At 37.2% G+C, this 21,075-nt stretch overlaps 1 protein-coding gene across 49 annotated transcripts in view; it reads left to right on the top strand.

Moving 5' to 3' along the window:
* The window catches only part of RIMS1 (regulating synaptic membrane exocytosis 1), a 316,584-nt gene that overhangs the window by 249,351 nt on the left and 46,158 nt on the right, over positions 1-21,075 (top strand). For 34 of the 49 annotated variants that reach the window (XM_039568325.1, XM_039568320.1, XM_039568317.1 and 31 more), the window contains one exon: positions 4,110-4,276. The exons of 14 other annotated variants lie outside the window; for them this stretch is intronic. In XM_039568325.1, the coding sequence (XP_039424259.1) occupies positions 4,110-4,276 (167 nt within the window). Of the gene's footprint in view, positions 1-4,109; positions 4,277-18,623; positions 18,913-21,075 lie in introns of those variants that run through there. One more of the 49 variants, XM_019289263.2, reaches the window with a different exon arrangement.

Genomic DNA, 21,075 nt, shown 5'->3' with positions numbered 1-21,075 from the left:
ACTTCTGTTTTTGTAATGCAGGCAGGGACAGTGCAGGTATTTTTGGCATTTGAAACTAGCTGCTATTAATGTTTAAAAAACCAGACCTACTCCTTAGTAATTGCTGTTGAAGTTGCTGCAAACTTCAGCAACTCTCCTAATGTCATAAATAGTGCACCTTGGAAAAGGAATGTTACATAAGCTTTAAGATACAGAGTTGAAAGAGAAGTGATTGCACTGAAAATATACTTTGTTTCGAAGTTTCAAAATGATATAATATTTAAATCTAACATGTCGGGGAAATTTATTGCAAATATATGTGCAGTTATAAAGAGCAGCAGTTTTCTGCTTTACACTACAACTGTATCATATTATTTTTGAGCCCAGTTGGAAACCTGCAGGCATTGCTTCATTGCAGATACCATGTAAGAGGATCTTAGTCCATGTTATTTTTCTTCTGAATGATACATTCAGATGTATTGCAACAGTAAAATATTCTCATTTTAATGAGCACTGCTTTGTGGAAGAGTACTATTTACTTCTCTCTATGTTTGAAGGGAAAAAAGTTAACTTCAAAATTTCTTTCATTTTGTTCATCTGTTAGCTGAGATGACTGACTATCAGATTGTGTCAGAGGTAGGTAGGAAATCGGTAGGAAAACTTGTATGCCTTCTGTAGAGGTCAGTGAATTAAAAGGAGCGGGTATAGGAAGGAAAAGCTAAATCCAGAAGTAGTAGTAGGAAAATGTAAACTATGTAGCACTCAGCATTAATTTTCACCATCACTACTTTTTGTGCTAATCTCTATTTCTATGAAGGAAAAGGTTTTCAGTTTCTTGGGAATCACAGCCCTGGCATACAGTATAAAGGGGTAGGGAAAGCTCAGCCATGCCATGAAAATCTCATTTAGGAAAGGATGCTTCATGTTTTCTTCACTAGCTGTGTGATTGCAATACAAGGCAAGTAGAAGACATGGATTCAGTTTTTTCTTTATGTCCCATCGCACTGTAAAATTCTCTGTTTACCAACATATGAAAAACTGTCCTTTAAGCCAGTCTGGTATGCACAAAACAATTCAATTTTTCGGACTGCTGGACTATATGGAGCAAAACAGACTGAGGATATGTATATAGTTCCCCCCTTACAGGGGATGATACCTGGGCTGAAGGCCCCTGCACCAATAAATGGTTTCATACTGATACTGAGCAGTCAATTGATGAAGCTGAATCTCTAAACAGCCATTGATACACAAACTGGGACTTCTAACTACTTTCCCAGTGTTCTAACCAGTAAGCTCCAAAACCATGCTTGATGCTTTCTCTCTCTCCCTCCTCCCCATCTTCCCCAGCCCATGTAGATAACCCATGAAAGGTGGAGTGAATTCAGTACGAGTGAAACAAAGGATTTTCTTCATGACATACACAGTCCACCTGTTGAACCATAAGTTGAGTGCTCAAGAGCCAGATTTGGGTGTGGCTTGGGACAGAGGCCAGCAGCCTATGCCTCCCTGAATACTTAGAAGAAAGGCTTCCAGCAGGACAGCTTCCAGAAGTCATTGCATCTGGCCTTGATTGTTCTCTGGATGGGGGAGTCTGCCCTCCCCAGCAGCATGTCATGGTTGCTCAGGGACCACCTAAGTCTCCCACCATTGCAGATTCACTGTATGCACTCTCAAACCAGAGGGTACAAAGAGAATATGGACTTTTTGGTGAGGAAGAGAGGTAATTGGACATTATAATGGCAGAGGGAAGAAGTCAGATTGTCTACAGCAAACACAAATAAAACATGGAGGTATTTCTGAGACAGTCTGTTACTGTGCTTAAGAAACCCCATGCATCTGAGAAAGATTGCTTGGTTTTATTTTAAACAAAGTGTTTTTAAAACCTCAACTGCAAAGGAATAATTTCTAGGTATAATTTAAATATATGGGATGGGTGAAATCCCTATTTCACTAAAATCAACATAAATTTTGTTATTTAATGGGATGATTTTGCAGGTTGCAAATCTGTTTAGCTTAATAGAATGCCAGATCATTCCATGTGTCCAGGTGGTTTTCATATTTTTATGTGTCTCATTTAGAGTAGCTTGGAGGATTCATTAGGAATTCTTAAGGAATTTTGCATAAGACATCAAGGCTGTCTTGAGACTGGGGCAGTTTAACCTATACTGGAGGGAATTAACGATTCAGTTTTCTAGCCTCTGAATATTTAGCCTAAGTAAAAAGTTCTCAAACTTGTATTCTTGCTTTGAATATTTTTTTACACTTTAGAATAAAAATTTGATATCTTATTATGAACTAGATCTGATAAGAATTAGTATGCTTTGTGTTTCCATTTCGGAGTTCCAATTTTATCTTGCAGTCTGAAGGACAGCAAGCAGCAAAATTTTTTAACAGACTACAAGCCATTAACAAAAGGGGATCTGAATAAACATATCAGCATAGTCTCACCTTAACCCCATTGGGCATTTATATTCAGTAAAGTCACAACAAGTCACTTGTAAAGAGAACCTCTCAATAAATTCTCACTGTAGTTGAAAATATTTTTGAATATCAGAGAACTTGAGCCTTGTTTGTTACCCACTTTCTTAAAGTTGCCTTTAATAAACCAGAGCTTTCTCTGCTGCAGATGTTTTTACTCAAGCCACTGCAAGGCCCTCACAGGGTACTGCTAAGAGTTTTTGCTAAGCAGTGTTCTAATAACCTGAAAAATACACTGAGACAGTAAATTTATATAACCTCCATTTGTCCTGCAGATTTCCATATTTACAATTGATGCTTAGAATTGTCTTTATTCCTTCCCCTTCTCTACTCCTATTAAATTCCTCATTTTATCTTCAATGTTTTACCAAGAGGTTTCCAAGTGTACACAAGCATAGATGCTGAAAGGCACTGAAGCAAGAGAAGATAAACCTGGCTTTAGGAGAAGAGACCTGATAGATTCATCTGTACAAACTCAAGCTTGTGTTTGCCAGGTTTTTGAAATTAAGTCATGGCATTTGCTGAGTGACTCATCCAGCAATCCAGTGCCTAGTTGGAGTTTGGATATTCACAGTCACTGATTTGTGTATGATTCATAAATAAACTTTTATGACTTGCAATTTTACAGAGCACAGATCTGGAAAATGAACTCCCTAGAGTGTCATGTCAAAAACTGCCTAGCTCTCCTATGTGTTAATAGTTTTCCCATAATGTACTTCGGGAAGTATGCCACTGGTTTAGTTGCTTTCCAGCCAAGAGTACCTTCTTCTAATGACAGAGAGTGTTAGTTTTGTGAGCCTGACAATTATTTGGTCCTCATATCTGTGTCAGTGAAGATTTAGGTAAGTGTGACATTGCTAGGATTGAACTGATTGCTGTCTGACTGATGATATGAGCAATAAGAGCATTATGTAATAGGTGGTGTGGTGTCAAAGTTGATTTTAAAAGTGAAGTAACTTCTTCCCCTGTCCACATATTCCCCCTGCTGGGTCTTCTGCTAGTGCTTATGCATGTGCAGATAGATGTAAATGCAACTAGACCAGGGAACTGATCTGCCTGGAAACAAATACTGTATTTGTTGAGCTACCTTTCTGCCTAACTAGTCCTCTAGTATCACAATACAAAGAGATGTTTTGAGATAGAAAATGTACTTTTTTTCTTTTTTAATAGAACTTAGGAACTGAAATCAGTCCCTAATAGCTTCAGGTAGCATTATATTTCATTCAGGCTCAGATGCAGTTTTATGTGCAGGTATTTAATAGCATATATTTTTAATATTTTTAAAATTTTTAAAAGAGTCTGTAGCCAAATGGATGGGTATGCATGTGCTTGAGATGTCTGTCTGCTGCATAAATATTTCATATAAATGTTTCATTATTTTCTAGTTCTAGTGTGCTGAAGAACCAGCAGTCTATTTAATTTCCAATGCTGTATTTTATTCCAAGTATCTTATTTAGTCCATAAATGGACATGTTTGATTTGTGCACTAGACATAAAGGCATTGTTTAATGTAGGCATTTCTTTGAATTTCATACAATTTTGTTACATCTAAAAGCAGTTAAAGAGAATTGTTGTACTTAGGCCATTTGTTGTCTCGATGAATGCGTCCTGTTTTGATGAGACTCCTCACCCTTTCTTTTCTTGATCTCTAGTATAATATACAAACAGATCAGTACAGAAGTTGTGATAACGTCTCTGCCAAATCATCAGATAGTGATGTCAGTGATGTGTCAGCCATTTCCCGAACCAGCAGTGCCTCTCGCCTCAGCAGCACAAGTTTTATGTCAGAGCAATCCGAGCGCCCTCGGGGCAGGATCAGGTGAGTTCTCCGTGCAGCTTCAATTGCATCACACTCCCTCCTTCACTGAGTTCCAGAATACAACCAGAACATCTTGAAACCAGATAGCCACGACGTAAGAATTTGTGAAAAATATTATGCACATATAAACTGTCTTCCATTACTGGCCTACGATGACGTTATTTTTGCAGTTGTGCATCTAAAACAGAAAGCAGACTTCCCATGAGGGGATGGTAGATTCATGTATTTATGGCCAGTTGAACTTGAACACAGGCTGTCCTCATTGTTGGCTAAGAATCAATGTAATGAATAAGTCAGTAAGGTCTTAAAGCAGAAATATTACTAGATTTTTTAGTTAAACAATTTTTTTCATAAAAGCTTGGGTTTTCTTTCTCAAAGTATTTTCCTTACCTACCTGCCTTTATTTTGCTGGTTTTGTGTATATGATAAATTTCTAGATTTGAAACTATTATTCATTTAGTAATTTTGGTATCTGTGGTTTGAAAGTAGTTTAATTCATTTGCATTATCAATAATCAAATACATCTTTCCTCCTTGATACTAATCTATTCTGGGGTTAGGGCTTTTTAGATGCACAGGTTGGTTTTTGTTTTCATTTACCTTGATGACAAAAATCTCAGAAACTCTAATGGCTGTAGTATTGGCTTGGTAGTCTTTGATTACATCTGCCAGTTTCTGAACTCTCAAAAATTTGACTTTAAGTGTTGTAAAACACAAGAAGAATTACAAACGATTAAAAAAAAAATCCCTATTAGGAAATCTGCCTAGAAGGCATAATTTACCACTCAGAACACTTCTAGACAGACTCAATGTCTGAGAAGATCAGCTGCAGGAGTTTAGTGTGTTTATTATACAACAGGAAGGGATGTTAGGGAAGCTCAGAAACTGGCCTCTATGTTTGAGCTAGATCCACCTTATTTTCTTTTTAAGGAATGTTCATAAGGGTATTTAAAGTAATATTTCAGATTGGTGGAGGTATAACCTGACAGCTGCAGTTATCCACAGTCCAGCAGAACACTGCAGTGGAACTGTAAATGTATTTAAAGTCATCTCAATTCATGTCTTTAAATGTTGCATTTCATTGTGTCCTAGAGTCAGTATTTGACTCTTACAAAGGGCTTTATTCATACCAAAATACCTTATTTCATAGATACAGAATTTTTCTCAACTAGAACCTCTCACAGTGTCTTTGTCAGGTTCAACAAAGTAAGATTTTTTCCCATAAGTATGCCTAACAGATTTTATCAGAAATTTTCCTTGAGTTCAGGATGTGTGATCACAAATATCAGAACTGGGTGAACCCGTAACCTTGTGTGAGCCTGGAAAGGGTGAAACCTGGGGTCAAATCCTCAACCTCTTCCATTCTTAGGGGTAGCAGAGCACTTTGTGTACAGGATTGGGGGAACTCTTATACAAAACCAAGTGTCTGCAGTGGGAGCTCCAGTTCAGCCTCACTCTAGACCAGAAAGTGAGATGTAATTGAAATTCAAGTGCCTCCCCTTTCTGATACTGTCCACGGAATCCATACCTCAGAAATTAGACACCTTATGCTTGCTTGCTTTAATCTTCTCTAAATTCAGGTAGTACTTCCATAGTGAACAAAATGTATAGTAATAACATACAATGCAGTTCCTTTGATAGAAATATGAGGAAGAAATTAAAAAATTGGGGAAAGGTTTGATTGTATTTGGAACAATATTTTTCATCTTGAGATTCATGCTGTTTAACTCCAGTCTTAAAAGCTATGTATCTTCAGTGGAATTCACATTAAAAAATAGGTTTTTATTAAATTATTTTTCTATCTTACCTAAGCCAGCATGAAAAAGAAGAAAACACCTATTATCTTGGATGGTTCACCTAATCTTCAGACAGGTGTCAAAGACACGGAATTATCCTTTTCTAGCATTACTTGTTGAAGAAACCCTAGATGACTTCTTTAGATTGGTTGCTTTCATTTTTGACATCTAAAATTAGATTAAATTGATTCTTTATCTCAATTACTAATATTTCTTTAAGGTCAAGGAATTAAGGAATTAGAAGTTTTAAGTTCGATTAGTAATTTGAAATTCAAGTTTTATTTTTGCCTCCAAAGAACCCAAAATTAGCATATATCAAACAGGATGGGATAGGATGGGATGGGATGGTTGAGCAGGAGGGGCAACATTTTTTGTCCTCCTGGTTTTTGTCTTACTGAAACCACATATCCAGCATCATCTTCATTTGGAAGTGTGTCAGGCCAGTGACCATGGCAACTTTGTGAGCATAATGTTAAGAACAAAGTTTGTTGAACTGCCTTTTTTATCCACCTACTTTTGTTCTCCAGATATGTGCTAGGGACAGACCTAGTAAGCATACAGAGGCTCAAAAGAGGTGGCTCAGTTCTGCCATTTCACTCAACTAAGTCATTCAACAAGTATCCTTAGGTACATTTTGTATCCAGAAAGAAAATACACAAATTCACAATACGCAAGCGAGGTTTCTGGTCTGCATCACCTTTAGAAAGGATATCTGCATCTCTTTCTCCATCGAGCAGAAAAAAATTATTCCTAGGGCTATTGACAAGCAAGCTGAGCTAATTAAATTAAATGGAGAAACATGATTAAGAGTAGTCTGGGGTTCTGATTAGTAACCTGAAGTGAAATGGTGCTCCCAACTTTTTGCATGAGCTAAAAATCACTGGCTAGTTATTCATATTGAGAGTTGTGGTGCCAAATGTCTGAACATGAAGTGTGCCAGTTTAAAGACAGAAGTAGTTTTAGTAAATGCTGTTAGTCAGTACAATGTCATCATCCCTCATATTAATGCATCTGTGAAAACGGATATAAATCAGACTCCTAGACATACGAGAATACAAGATCCTGTCCTCTTTAGGGCTGTCATTAAGAAAGTAATCCTTGGTTGTATCTTGGTACAAATGTCGGAAGGACTGAGGTTTCAGGTCACAGTGAGTGTGGTTTATATCCACTGACTTGATCACCAGTTCTACCAGCACAGTTCCTGACCGTTCCTCCCAAATCCTAATGGAGGAAAGATCCTTTAAAAAAATCTAGATAATCCCTTTTTCATATCAATCTAGGCAGAACTGGTGTCTTTCTATTTTCCCTCAATTTTGAAAATTTAAGATTATATGATTTGAGACAATATATTCTATATTACCCTGTTTATAGTTATTTCTTTTTTCAAGAAGATTTTAAAACCTGGAAGGATTACTCTTTTTCTTGTGTCTCTCAAGCCTATGGGTATTAGATAGAAGAGTAGGACAATTCATGGGGATTTTTTTGGCAATTTTTAATTTTAATAATTAACTCCTTCAGTTACATTACTGAAAATACACTGTGCTTTTAATATTGTAAAGCATCTATAGAATGAAATGCTATCTGAACAGCAAGCATAACACCAGTTCATGCAGAAAAACACAGAAATATTGTGCTTGTTAGTTGAATAGTTAGATGACACTTGAGCTCTGTTTTGGGACAAAACTCCCAAATTTAAATTTTTGTAGTGTTAGGAAGTTTGAGCATGTTGAAGAAGTTAGTAACACAGAGAGAAGGAAAATCTACCCCTTCCTGTAATAAATGACAAGACCATGCCTAAACCTTTTACAGTAGAAGACTAAATTAATTCTTACAGTACATTTGCAATTGAATTGCCTGTAAGAAAGCTGTGACATAGCATGTATAGAAAATACCATTAGTTAATCTTCATTCTGGAGGTTTTGTTGATTAACACTTCTAATAGGTTGCAAGAGGGAATTATGATTGATGCAAGTTCTAAATATAAGTATATAAAATAGCTTCTTCCTTTCTAATTTGTTTAGCATTTTCAGGTATGTGTTATAACCAATGGCTTTGCGTGGATAAACTATTCTGTATATTAAATTATTCCAAACATCTTTCTTGTTGCCATCCTGGGTAACTGCCATGCTCTCTAGTTGGAAGTGCAGAAAAAAATACAAGGAATTTTTGGTATGTGAACAAAATGTTCTGTGACTTCTGACTTGAATCAGAATCAGATTTGTGAATCTGGAGTTGGTATGTATTTGATGAGTGAAGCCAAATTACCAGTCCTTCTTTATGGAGGTTTGCTTTCATCAGTCATGGTCTTCATGCATTCATGATACAGTCAAGCAGTACGTTGTGCCTGCGTATGTTGGAGACATTACTGTGTATGTCTCTGAAACATTTCTCACATCCTAAATGAAGCAGAAGGAAATTTTTTTGTGGTTTAATGCAAATGATTGATAAGTAAGAACCCATGATGATTAATCAGCACCACATGGGCTTGATCAGACAAAGAATGACATTTGCTCACTTAATTAAAAATTATGCCAGACTGTGTCATTGCATCACTTTTCATTTGTAGCCTGCTTATGCAAAGATACCCGGACTTCTTGGTGCCGTTAAGTAGGGAACTGTCATGCATGGTAAAGGTGAGGTGGAGGCTTCTGTTTTGGAGGAATAACAAGCTACCATAAGGTGTTTCACTTATATCCAATTTAATAAAATCTGCTAAATTTATGAAAGACTAAATAGCTTACTTTAAGGAGAATTTGTCTCAGTGTATCTGGATTTCAAACAAATAGTTCCTGCATTAGGAATATTACTGTTATCCCTCATTTTAAATTTGAAAACCACATCTTTATTAAGAATTATATTTTTTTATCTTGATCAATGTGTGGTATAATATCATTATGTCTGTGCCAAATTTTAATCAGTTTTTACATGCTTTTTTTAATTGAATGCTTAAGTGTAACTAAAATATTTTATATGAGTTTATCAAGGAAAGAGGATAATGTAATGGGTTGTAACTGTGGATTTAAGCCAGTTCTAATTTATTTCACATGTTACGCCATGCCACTGAATGGCTTGTATGACAAACTCATATATGCTTTTTGGGATTTATATTCTCTGTACATCGCTGAATTTTGTACTGTTAGACTCTATCTGGCAAACATCTTCTTCCCTGATTTCCATAACAGAATATACAACTTGCATGTAGCTGTTCTTTCAGTACACTGACACTTAGCTCTAGTACACTTGAGCTTTAAAACAGGAACAATGGAGTAGAGAAATGATGATTCATGACCAAGTGAGGAAGTGGTTGATGGGTTGATAGGCAATGGGTTCAGAGGGATAGAGACAGCCAGGACCTCACAAACAACAAAACAGGGCAGGAAGGAGCCACACAAAGTGTATGCATATGAAAAAGGATGTGATTGAGAGAAGACAATTTAGGGGAAGCTCTCATACCTTTAGTGGGAAATCAGCACAAGGGTGTGGCTCTCCAGATGGCCTATGCTCTAAAGCATGGGGAACAAACAAGAGGAATTAGAGGTTTGTGGTGCAGCTGCAGGGCTATGGTCTCACCATGATCACTGGGAAGTGGTGGGATAGCTCATACTACTGGAGTGCTGCAATCCACGGAAGCACAGGACAGGATAGCAAGGAAGGAGTGATAGGAAGGATAGCAAGCCCTTTGTGTGAGAGAGCAGAATATGCAGGCTGATGAACCAGCTGAAAGTTCATAGCTCAGGATTTGAGGCCCAACCAATGTCATGATATTGTGGGTGTCTGCTATGGACTTCCTGATCAGGAAGAAGAATTAGATGAAGCCTTCTTCCAGTTGTGGGTTCTGGTTTCCTTGGAGAATTTAAACCATCCTGGTATCTGCTGGTTGAGCAATGCAGTAGGGCACAAGTAATCCAGGAGGTTTCTGTAGTGCACTGATGCCCAGAGGGAACGTCTGGGGCAAGGACTCAGCAGAGGATGATCAGATCAAGGAACATTTAAATAAACTGGACATGTACAAGTTATTGGCACATGACAAAGTGTACCCATGAGTACTAAATGAGCTGGTGTTGACTGATGTCTTTACAAGGCCACTCAATAACCTTTGGAACATGGCAGTCAGGGGATGTTCTTGAAGACTTGAAGAAAGAAATCATCACTTCTGTCTTCAAGAAGGGTAAGGGATCTTGGAAACTGTCAGCCTTATCTCAACCTCTGAGTAGGTGAGAGAGGAAATAATCCTGGAAACTATTTCCAAACATACGTCTAGAACAAGGGGGTGATTGTGGATAGTCAGGGCAAAGGGCAAATCAAGCCTGACCAGCCTGATATCCTTCTTTCATTCGCTGATGGATGAGAGCAGAATATCAGATGTTCTCTGTCTTGTCTTTAGTAAGATTTTCAGCACCCTTTTCTAAAACACCCTCATAGACAAACTGAGGAAGTACAGCCAGGTTGGCAGAGGAAACTGGCTGAATTCCAGGTTCAGAGCATTGTGACCTGTGACACAAAGTCCAGCTGGAGGCAAATCACTTGTGATGTATGCCTGGGGTCAATATTATGGCAGTACTGTTTAACATCTTCATTGGTGCTTGGAATGATGGGGAAGAATGCACCCTCAGCAGGTTTGCAGACAACAGAAAACTGATTGGAATAGTTGATATAGTAGGGGGATGTGACACTATTCAGAGGGACCTCGACAGGATGGGGAAATGGGCCATTAGGAACCTCATTACGTTCAACAAAGGAAATGAAAAATCCTGCAGCTGAGGAGGAGTAACCCCATGTGCCATTGCAGCCTGGGGGCTCACAGCTAGAACTCAGTTTTGCAGCTGGAAAGCAGCTTTTGAGGAAAGACCCTAGGATGTGTGTGGATGCTAAGATGAACCTGAGCCAACAATGCCTCCTTGCGTTTAAGAAGACCAACACCATCTTGGGCTGCATTAGGAAGAGTGTTGCCAGCAGGCTGAGGAATGTGATCCTTCTCCCTCAGCAGAGCTGAGTAGCTCTAGTGAGACACATCTGGAGTTTGAAGTCCAGTGCTGGGCTCCCCAGTACAAGAGACATGGAACTGCTGCAGCATGTCTAGCAAGGGACCATGAAGATGGTGAAGGGATTGGAGTGTCTGTCATACAAGGAGAGGCCAAGAGAGCTGAGTGTTCACCCTGGAGTAGAGAAGGCTCAAGGGAGATCTCACTGATGTGCACAAATGCCTGCTGAGAGGGACTGGAGAAGAAAAGGCTAGACGCATCTCAGTGAGAGGATGAGCACAAGCTGAAATAAGGCAAATCTCACTGAAACATGAGAAAAACTTTTTTTCTGCAAAAGTTATTAAACACTGGAACAGGTGGTGCAGAGATTTTGCACAGTCCAAATATCTGGGGATATCCAAACCCCACGTAGATATGGCCCTGAGCAACCTGCTGTTATGACCCCTGCAGTATGTAGGAGAGTTGGACTATGCAATCTCCAAAAGTGTCCTTCAGCCTCAGTTGTTCTGTGACTCTCAGATTTTCATTTCATGCTGCTTATTATGCTGTTCTCTTGCACAAAATGCTCAGTGTGTTTAGTTTGGAACCAGGTGAAGTAACTGGAGGTTTGCCTTCTCACTGAGGACAAACAGCAGCGCTGAGCTGCAGATCTTTCAAGGTGATATAGCCAGAGGCCTCTCTCTGGATTGGAAATAGATTTTCTCCCATTGGTTTCCCATCTCCCCACATTGTACACTGGAACTAGTTTGATACAATTTATAGTGGTGAGGGGCTAGAGAGAGTCTGAAGGGTCTTCTGACCTCTTCTCAGGCTTCCCAATAGTGCTGTTTATTGCATCATAAATGTATGTGATGTGACTGGTGCAATACGGTGGTTCAGTCCTTCCCTCGCCCTCTCTTTAGACCAGGACTGCATCCATCCTTCCCAGCACACTGGTTCACTAAAATGCACTGCACCACAGGGCCAGCTGAGCAAAGTTTAACTTCTTGTCATAACAGTGAAGGAAAACAATATGCCAAGGTTTTTCATGCATTTGATGAGACTGAGGTCTGTGTTGAAATAAAGAAACCCACTCATTTAATGTTAATTACAAAAGTAATTAAAGTCTTTATATTGAATTTGTGCTACAGTGACTAAGGGTGTAATCAAGATACTTTACTCATGAAGAAAATGAAATGTAAAATCTTTTCATTATTGCTATAAATATTGCAAACAGAACTAGTGGAGGCAACAACAGACGAACACCAAAGCTTATTAATCAATAAAAGTAAATCACCTGGAAAATGGAAACGAATTCACAAGTCATTTCAGACTGGCTTTGTGGGGGATATTCACTATGCCCCACTCATTATCTAAACCTGGGAGAAGATCCTGAAAATGTGGGGAGTATAACAGATTTTTCGTACCCTGTCTAAGTTTGATCCTGTATCTCTTAACTAACCAGTGTAAGGGCAAGTTCATATAATATAAAGAAAGGATTGAGCTGTATAAACTTGCAGTGGAATATGCAATGCTGGAGCCTAGCATAAGAGGGATCTGTTGTATATATTGGGTAAAATTAGGTATTCCTGGGGTTTATAGCTCTCATTACTGGTATTCTGTATAAAAATAAATGTTATTTGAATTATTCAAGATGTTATCAACCCAGACCCTAGTCTGGAAAAGGATACATCACATACTTGGAATCAAGGTGGTTCCTCATTCTTGGATTCTGAGAGCCTTCAGGGTGTCATACCAGAAGACACAGTAGATCATCTTGTGTGCTGTATGTGCTGTGGCACTGCTGAGCAGATTAAAAAAACCCCAAACCCTTGCATGCCTTGTGCATGCCTAGCTGTGTGCCATCAGGTGATAATCATCACAGTGCTCTGGCAGCATGCTGAGCTGGGTCCCTTGCTCAGAAGTAGATGTCAGCAATATATGAAGAGCTAGATCCTATCAACTACAAATCTCCACAGCTCCACAAACAGTGGTGTGGCAATATCAGTCTGCATCACGTTGAAAGCTGGTCCTTAAATGGCATTTTCAAAGGGGTTTTTCCTGGGTTTCTGCTTAAATTCTGCCATGAGCAGCATTTCAAAGCATCATTGTGGAAGGTCTGTTCCATATTTCTCAGGCCTAAAGCACCACACAGTCAATTACATACCTGCAGCAGTAGCAGAAATGATGAATTCTGGTGCATGGGTATTCACATAAAAATCACATCAACCTTTTCAGTTGTCACATTTCTAAAGAATCTTGGACCAAGTTCTCAGTTTCTATTTATCTTCCATATTATATCTGCTTCAAAGCCTGCATAGCTAATGTCTTGCAAATTTATAAATGACTGAAGTTTTGCTTTATCAGCTGGGCTATGGATCACCAGAATCAATGCTTCAATATGATTTGGTTTTAATCAGCTGTCAAAGCTCCAGTGCAATGGTACTCATTGAAAAGCTACTCATTTCTTTTCTTAGTGTGAACTGGTATGGCTTTGGGGACATAATGCTGTTGTTCTCTTTTCTGAAGTTCCCATTTTTAATGGTCAAAATTTTTTAAATTATGTCTCTGCAAATTTAACTTAAGAGTATTTATTGACCCAGGTATTTCTTTCTTGTGGCAAATTGTAGATCCTGCAATTTTCATGTGCAAGATTTTTTAAGATGATTTGGCTATATTTCACATAAGTATGAAATCCTACGTCTTCTATGTAAATTGGAATTCCTCCTTTCTAAGAAAGAAATAGAGATACTAGAACTAATCTACACTAATTAAAGTAATTCATATATTTATAATGCAATAGTTCTTTAGTGTTAAAAATGTAAAAATAACAGTCTTTTTTTCTGGATTGGAAATTTAGAAGCCAAAAAACCAACATGAATTTCACAGGAAAGTGGAAACCCATGAAACTAACAAGTCTACACTCAAGATAGTGACATGTTTTTACAAGTATTAATATTTTTTTAATGGTTATTGATAACATTATGCTGTGGAACACCTTGACATAAGGGTAATATTTTAAATCTGGGTTTACAAGGAAGACTAGTTCATCTCTTTATTTAAAAACAGGGAGACTTCTGTGTGTGCTTAACAAACAGCTACCTTAATTCAGCTTCCTCCTAGAGGAGTAACTGATCTTTTTCGACACACAGAGATATTCTAAACAAAAATCTAAACTCCTTATCTTGTTTTTACGTACACCAAAAGCTCGAGCTGTTGGAAAACTTCTCAGTCTTCATGTAACTGTGTTGAGTAGCAATAGTATGACTGCTACTTTGCTTAAAATACAACAACTAAAATAGAAAAACATGGATACAGGAACAAACAATGCAAGCCTTGAAAGATGATGCAGTTTTATTACAGTGCATTGTGAAATTTGTAGTTATTGCAAATTCCCTAGCAGGGTTATCAAGGACTTCACAAGACTTACCAAGAGCTTCACAAACGTGGACAACTGTGTTGCAGCTGTCATCAAAACTGATAAATGAAGAAGGGGGTTTTTTAAAACTTCAGGATGGTAATAGTGTTCATTCTTGAAAAGAAAGTATTTGCGCAACAAAAAGCCTAATCAAGATTTTGAGGCAAAGCCATAGGGACAAAGCCTTCTCTAAACTTGTTTAGAGAATGAGGCAGGAATTGTAGAAAGATAAAGAATGCTCTTCTCACTTGCCTAGTTTATTACTGCTCTGGGAAATTACTCTGCCCCATAGTTTTTATGTGATTAGTGACAACTCATTTCAGACATGTCTTTGTTGGTGACCATATGCTGCCTGTTGCATGGGAGTTTATTGTGTCTTGATGCTGTGAATTCAATCTCCCTATCATGTGGAAAGTTTGGAGCAGAACTCACACATGATTCTTTAAGGTTCTCGTTTGTTTAGCCCAGTGACAGTGTTAGAGACTGCACAGTTGCATGGTTGCTGAGTTCACCACACAAAACGTTGTGATGGCACATGGAAAAGCTTTCTCTGCGAAAGCAGAGAGGATAGTGAGTGCTTTGTGGCTACAAAAGATAAACTGACCATCTCGGGGGGGGGTCATAATATAATAAATACTTGTGCTGGGACATTGAAAAGACCTTTTTCATTCAGTTTCAGGAATTTTTAGGAACTGTTTTGTTTTCAGAAGGAGTGATGAATAGAATTCATTCCTCAGTTTTCTTATGCTCTTTCTGCTTCAGTATCACCATGAACTCTTTCCTACCAGGCATTATTGTCCATTATACTCTTTTTTGTACTCCAGGCAGGTGACTTTGTCTTGAGTCATGCCTGATGGCCAACAAACTTGCAGCCTCCCTGCATCCTGGACAGTCTAGCTAATTTCTCCCAAATGCAGAATAGGCAAGAGGTGCAATTCCTGGGAAATACTGACTTTCTGCCTCTGAGCTGGAGGCAAAATAGTAATATTCAGGAAATGTACAATCTATTTAGCAATAGGGGCTGCGAGTGAGTGCAATGTCACTTTGCAACAAGAAGGTTTCCTGGTATCTTAACAGTTGATCTCTTTGAAATCTTTTAATATGAGAGGTATGACTTAAAGAAGTTGTTTTACCAAATTGACAAGTACTCAAAAGAATTGACAGGTACTCTATGTGCCAAATAGAAGGATCACCTCACTGGAATCTTTCAGTGAGACACTGGCCACTTCTCAAAGTGAAATGAATTTATAATTTTTTTGTTGTTGCTGTTTTTGGGGGGTTTTTTCTTTTTATTTCCTTCAAAAGGGCCAGGCAATCTGCCATGGTATATCAGGTGGAACTTAGAACAGATAAAAGAAGAAATTTGACTATGGGCAGAAACCAGGCATGTAAAATTTCTCCCTAAATTTTTCATGTTTGATGATCAGAACAGATTCAGGTAACAGGCAAGGCATTTTGCATCTAAAATCTCCACAGTGCAAGCATCCACTGCAATACTTGAAGTAATTTGCCAATCCTACTTTGTTTCTGATTATCCAAATCACTGCAGCTAAAAACTGAACACCAAAAAAGTTTTATTGGCTGTGCACTTCCCAGTTTCATTAAAGAGAGAAGCATATTGAGCATGTACTGCGATTAGTTAATATTGCTGCTCAGGTGATCTGTCTTGGGGCAAGGACAGGCACTCTGATGTTACCTGAGTCACAGCTTTTGCTTTTTGCAGGGGGGAAATAGGGGGCAGTAGCCTTCAAGTTATTACCATGAAGTCAAGATATATGAAAACATTTTAGATAAGCTGCTTAAAAAATAAAATGTATCCTCTTTACCCCCGGAGAGTATATTACAGATGGAAACTTCTGGTTCTGAGGTCATTTATGTACAACACCAAGGTTAAGCCAGAGTAATTAATGTTCTAATTATTCATTATCTAAAGATAATGATTTTTGAAAATCCGTCATTATAAACTGCTTTATGTGTCTGTCAGAGAGGGAGGGAGATGGAGTCTTTAATCCCTTCAGAACATCTGTACATGAAAAATGTGCTATGGAGCATTGCTTCTGCATTTTTAATTATCCAATTATGTTTCCACTTTCAAAGAAACTGTCACATCACCAGCAGTCTTTCTTAATGATTTAAAAAAGACTGAAAAATTATTTTAATTGGTTTTTTCATTTAATTACTGCAGTTGATAAAGATGAAATGTAATCCATAAACTTTTAGTTTAAGAACATTATGCTAATATTTTAAACAGGCAGTACTTGTTCTTTTTAGATTAAAGAAATGTAGGAAAATAGTTTTAGCCATGGCTCAGACCTCAGAGTACCTCTCACTTGCTTTATCTTCATTTCAGTTTACTATATTTTTAAAAATTTTATCTGCATTTTTTTTTGTTAGTCCTGACCTTGCACTGTCCCGTTTAGCTTTTCAGATTCTTCTCCTGCATTTCCTATTTTGTTGCTATTGCCTGTTGCTATTATTTACTTTTGTAATGGAACAGCAAGCAATCTACTTCATATCAACGAAATGGGATTTTTTTCATGAAGAGCAGTGAGACCACAGGTACTTCAGTACCTCATGATTTAGAGGGAAAAAAGCAACATGGGAAAAAAAGCAACAGGGAAAATAATGTTACTCCTGAATATCATGCAAAGAAAGAAAAACTGAGGAATTCAGCTTTTTTGATACTGAAGAAAGTTTCCTTCAGTGTTGAGCTACACATTTTTGTATTTTTCATACACACACCCCCACCCCCAGTATCTATTTTCTTGATACAGGTTTAACATTTACATCCTTTCTATGTTTGGTACAGGTTAACAGAATATGTACATGACTATGTGCAGTCAAATTTGGGTCATTTGAGCTGTTTACCTTTTGATTCACATTAGCCTTTCCACATCAGCATTAATAGCAATAGTTAATCCTGAACAGTGCTCCTGGGGTCGCTGCTTTTGTGTTGGTTTCATTTTATGATTCATGTCATTAGCTGGCTTCAGGCTGATGGTGCCTTGGGTATGTGCAGGCAGACACACAGGCTCCCACATACAGAGACAATTGCTCTGCTTGTTTCAGAGAATATAAATTAACTTGAAATGTTCATGGCAAATAATAAAAATCTGCTTATCTTTTGCTTGGAAAATAGTTAAAATCTGCTTATCCTTTGCAATGTTCAGACTTACTTTCTGAATTGTTATTCTTTCGTTTCATGGAGAAATGCTCGTTTTGCAAGTTTAAAAAATAGAAATCAGTCAGAGCTGTGAAACTTGCACAATTCAGTGGTCAGTGTGCTGCTGAGAAAAGCATTTTCACAACCCAGATTATGATATACTGTATTCCAATATGGAAATTTCCTGATCTTCCAAAGTAGGAGTTTAACCAGTTAAGCTCCCAGAGGAGGCTTCTGTAAGGCAATCTTCCTCAGCCCTTGCCTCGGTGAGAGTTTGGGGCTGGGGTGTCATCCCAGAGGTGAGCATCTGTGTCACTGAGTGGCACTTCCATACCATATAGGAATATTGTCAGCAACAGATACAACCTACAAATTACTGATCTGCAAATATCTTAATACACCAATAGGACTCTAATATAGTGACTTGACAGCAGGAGCAAGGGGGTTTTTTTTAAACCTAATAGCTATTTCATAGATCTAATGCATGATTAATGTGCATGTTAAATCAATATGTAGTTCCAGTTGGTACAGACTGTACGAAATTACTATTTAATGATGGTCTAAAAAATTCTTTTGACTAATTATAATATAGGATATATGTTTGTCCTTTGGTTTGTAAAGCCCCATGCTTCAATTAATTTATTAAATGCTAATGAATATTTATAAATATTTATTAAAAATTGTACTGTAATTTATCTTGTAGAAAATGTTCTATATCATATGTAAATATAACTATATTTTCTTCAAATGACAGAGAAATTTGTAGATAAGTAATTGTTTGTATTTATTGATTATATATCATACAATACTAATAACAAGACACTTATTTTTAGAAATGTAATGTTTTTCATTATAAAAATATCTTCCCTTTGGTCCAGAACTATCATGCATTTAGGAGATTGTTAGTATTCATGAGCTACCTCATTGCAAAAGGGTGCCATAGGGGCTATGAATTAGTACGTGATGCTGCATTCAGCAGGAGAGAGGAGAAGGGCAGTAGCTTGTGCTGGTGGGGGCCAGGGATTCTGCTGAAAGATTCAAGTTGCTGCAACTGTCTGCAAAGAACTTACAACATCATCTACACAGCAAGGAGTACAGGGCATCATTTATTTACTCATGGCTTGCATTACTGGAAAAATGGGTGGAGAAAAAATGAGGGATCATAAAAATAAATACCTAAAGTATTTTTTTATACATCATCAGTAATTCTAAGAGAATGAAGGAAATGCTGTAATTTTAGCAATGGCTAATCATTTCAGAATTTTTCTGTGAAAGGATATACTTCCAGCTATTACATAGGTGAGTTTATGATCAAGTGTTTTTCTAGCTTTCTTACTACTGTCTTATTATCTTTCTTTTTCAGAGGGAATGTGCAGGTATTTTATGTAATCACTGAGAGATACTGAGTGTATATCTGTATGCCAATTTTCTCAACTCAAATGATTTGTCCAGTATGCTTTTATGGATCTTGAATGCCTATATATTAGTTATCTGTACACAGAAAGATATATAACGATTTTATACAGGTACTTGCCTTCGTTTCAGTTCAGTTTGTTTCAGTTAATATAAGCAAGTATAATCCACAATGCCCTTGTAGCATGCTCATCTTATCGAATTTGTTTCAGGGTTAATTTTTATGCTATCTTGTAACTCAGACTACTTTTTGATTAAGTTTTTTGTCTTAATAGCTCATTCTTCCTGCCCACTGATGCAACCTTCAGGTAGGGGCAGCTTGCAAAACTGAATGTGTTGCTTTCTTTCAAAACTCTGATAGCTCACGTGTAAATACAGTCTTGATTTTGCCTCGTGTAGTTCAGATACCACTTTAGATGGGATCTATCTCAGCTGCATAAGTTTTGGCAGGAAATATAAGCATTTTTCTCTTGGTAGAGGGAGCAGTGTCTTCCCCACTGATGCAGGAACCTCGGGGTAGTGTCTGACCCCAGTGCTGGGGAGGCTCCTCTGCTCTTTCTGGGGTCAGAAGGAGGTTTTCTTTATAGGTTATAGTAAATTTTAAAAAATTAAGTTAAAAATCCAGTGATTCTTTTTACATGCTGAATATCTGTGAAGTAATACACAGGCCCATATAGATTGTCTGTAACCTTCTTAATATGCACATCAATTATGTTGCTATGACTGTAATTAGAAATCCTTAGAAATAACATAAGACTTTTGCTGAACTATTCATCACAAGAATTGCTAAAAATCATAAAATAATTGTAAATAAAAACTTAGTGAATTAGTTAATTTATGACTAAATGGACTATACTGATAAATATATTACTCTTCATTATCCTGCTACAGAAAACTATATTTATTTATTTTGTTATGAGAACTACATATAATTTAATAATTTACCAATTTTAGCCACAAGCCTGCAAAAACTTTCATCTGCATTTAAATGAATGTGTTAATAATCCCAGCAAGTCCAGAGAAGGAAATAAAAATTTAGTTATGTTATTACCAGAATGGTTAAGTTCAAAGGGATATATTCATGCAGGTCCTTTTCTTCTTTGTGCTTCATAAATTAAACTCTAACAGTAGTGAAGAAAGCAAGAGTGTGAGCTAGGAGCTTTTTCTTCAAGTGATAACCAGTAATGTAATGGAAAAGTATTGTGTTCTAAGGGTACTCAATTAGATGGTATAAGAATGCTGAATTTTAAATGCCCATTCTTTTGAGACTGTTTCAGTTAATGAAAAATAATAAACTAGCACAGGGATTAGATGAACGCATAAAAAACTTAACCTGTTTGCTTTTTTATGACAAGAGGAAGTATTGGACAGCTGTAGTATCCTTGGTCCTATCCCATTATACCCATTTCTAGTAAACTAATAGCTATTTTGTACTAGTACACTAGAATATATTTCCTAGAAAGGTAGGGCTTCGTATTTGCAAGGTAGAAACAAGTATAAGATTAATTTGAATTCTAAATTTCTCTGGTTTTTTTTTAATTAAGATAAATCTTCTAGTTCCCTCTAGCTGTTGCAAAGAATCAAAAATAAAATTTATATGTCTTTGAAAAAAGCAAATTTTCTATTATTCAGAAAGTTCCCATATTCCCTGAATTAGTGAATTAATGCATCAAAAATGTTTTTTTTCCAAAAGTTACAATACTATCTTGTCTTATTTCTCAGCTGATGGACATCAGTGCCTCCTAAATACATACTAAACAAAGTGAAATTACAGCATTTCAGGTAAATTGTTAAAAAAAAAAAAAAGGTGAAGGCTGGCACAAAAACATAATGATTTTAGTATTTTTATAAACACCTGAAATTCAGTAGAGCAAATTCAATAATATGGCAAATAATTCTTTAATTGCATGGCAGATTTTATAGTCCATTGAACTTTAGTGCTGGAAATTATAGGTTTATCAATCAGTATGTCAGCAAAGCACATGTTAATATAGTTCAAGTGTCAACAGGTGCTCTCAAAAGAAGTATTTGCTGTTTCTTTCCTCTCTC

The sequence above is a fragment of the Corvus cornix genome, chromosome 3, assembly GCF_000738735.6.
Source record: "Corvus cornix cornix isolate S_Up_H32 chromosome 3, ASM73873v5, whole genome shotgun sequence".
Classification (NCBI taxonomy): domain Eukaryota; kingdom Metazoa; phylum Chordata; class Aves; order Passeriformes; family Corvidae; genus Corvus; species Corvus cornix.
This window is presented reverse-complemented; position numbering and strand designations above follow the sequence as displayed.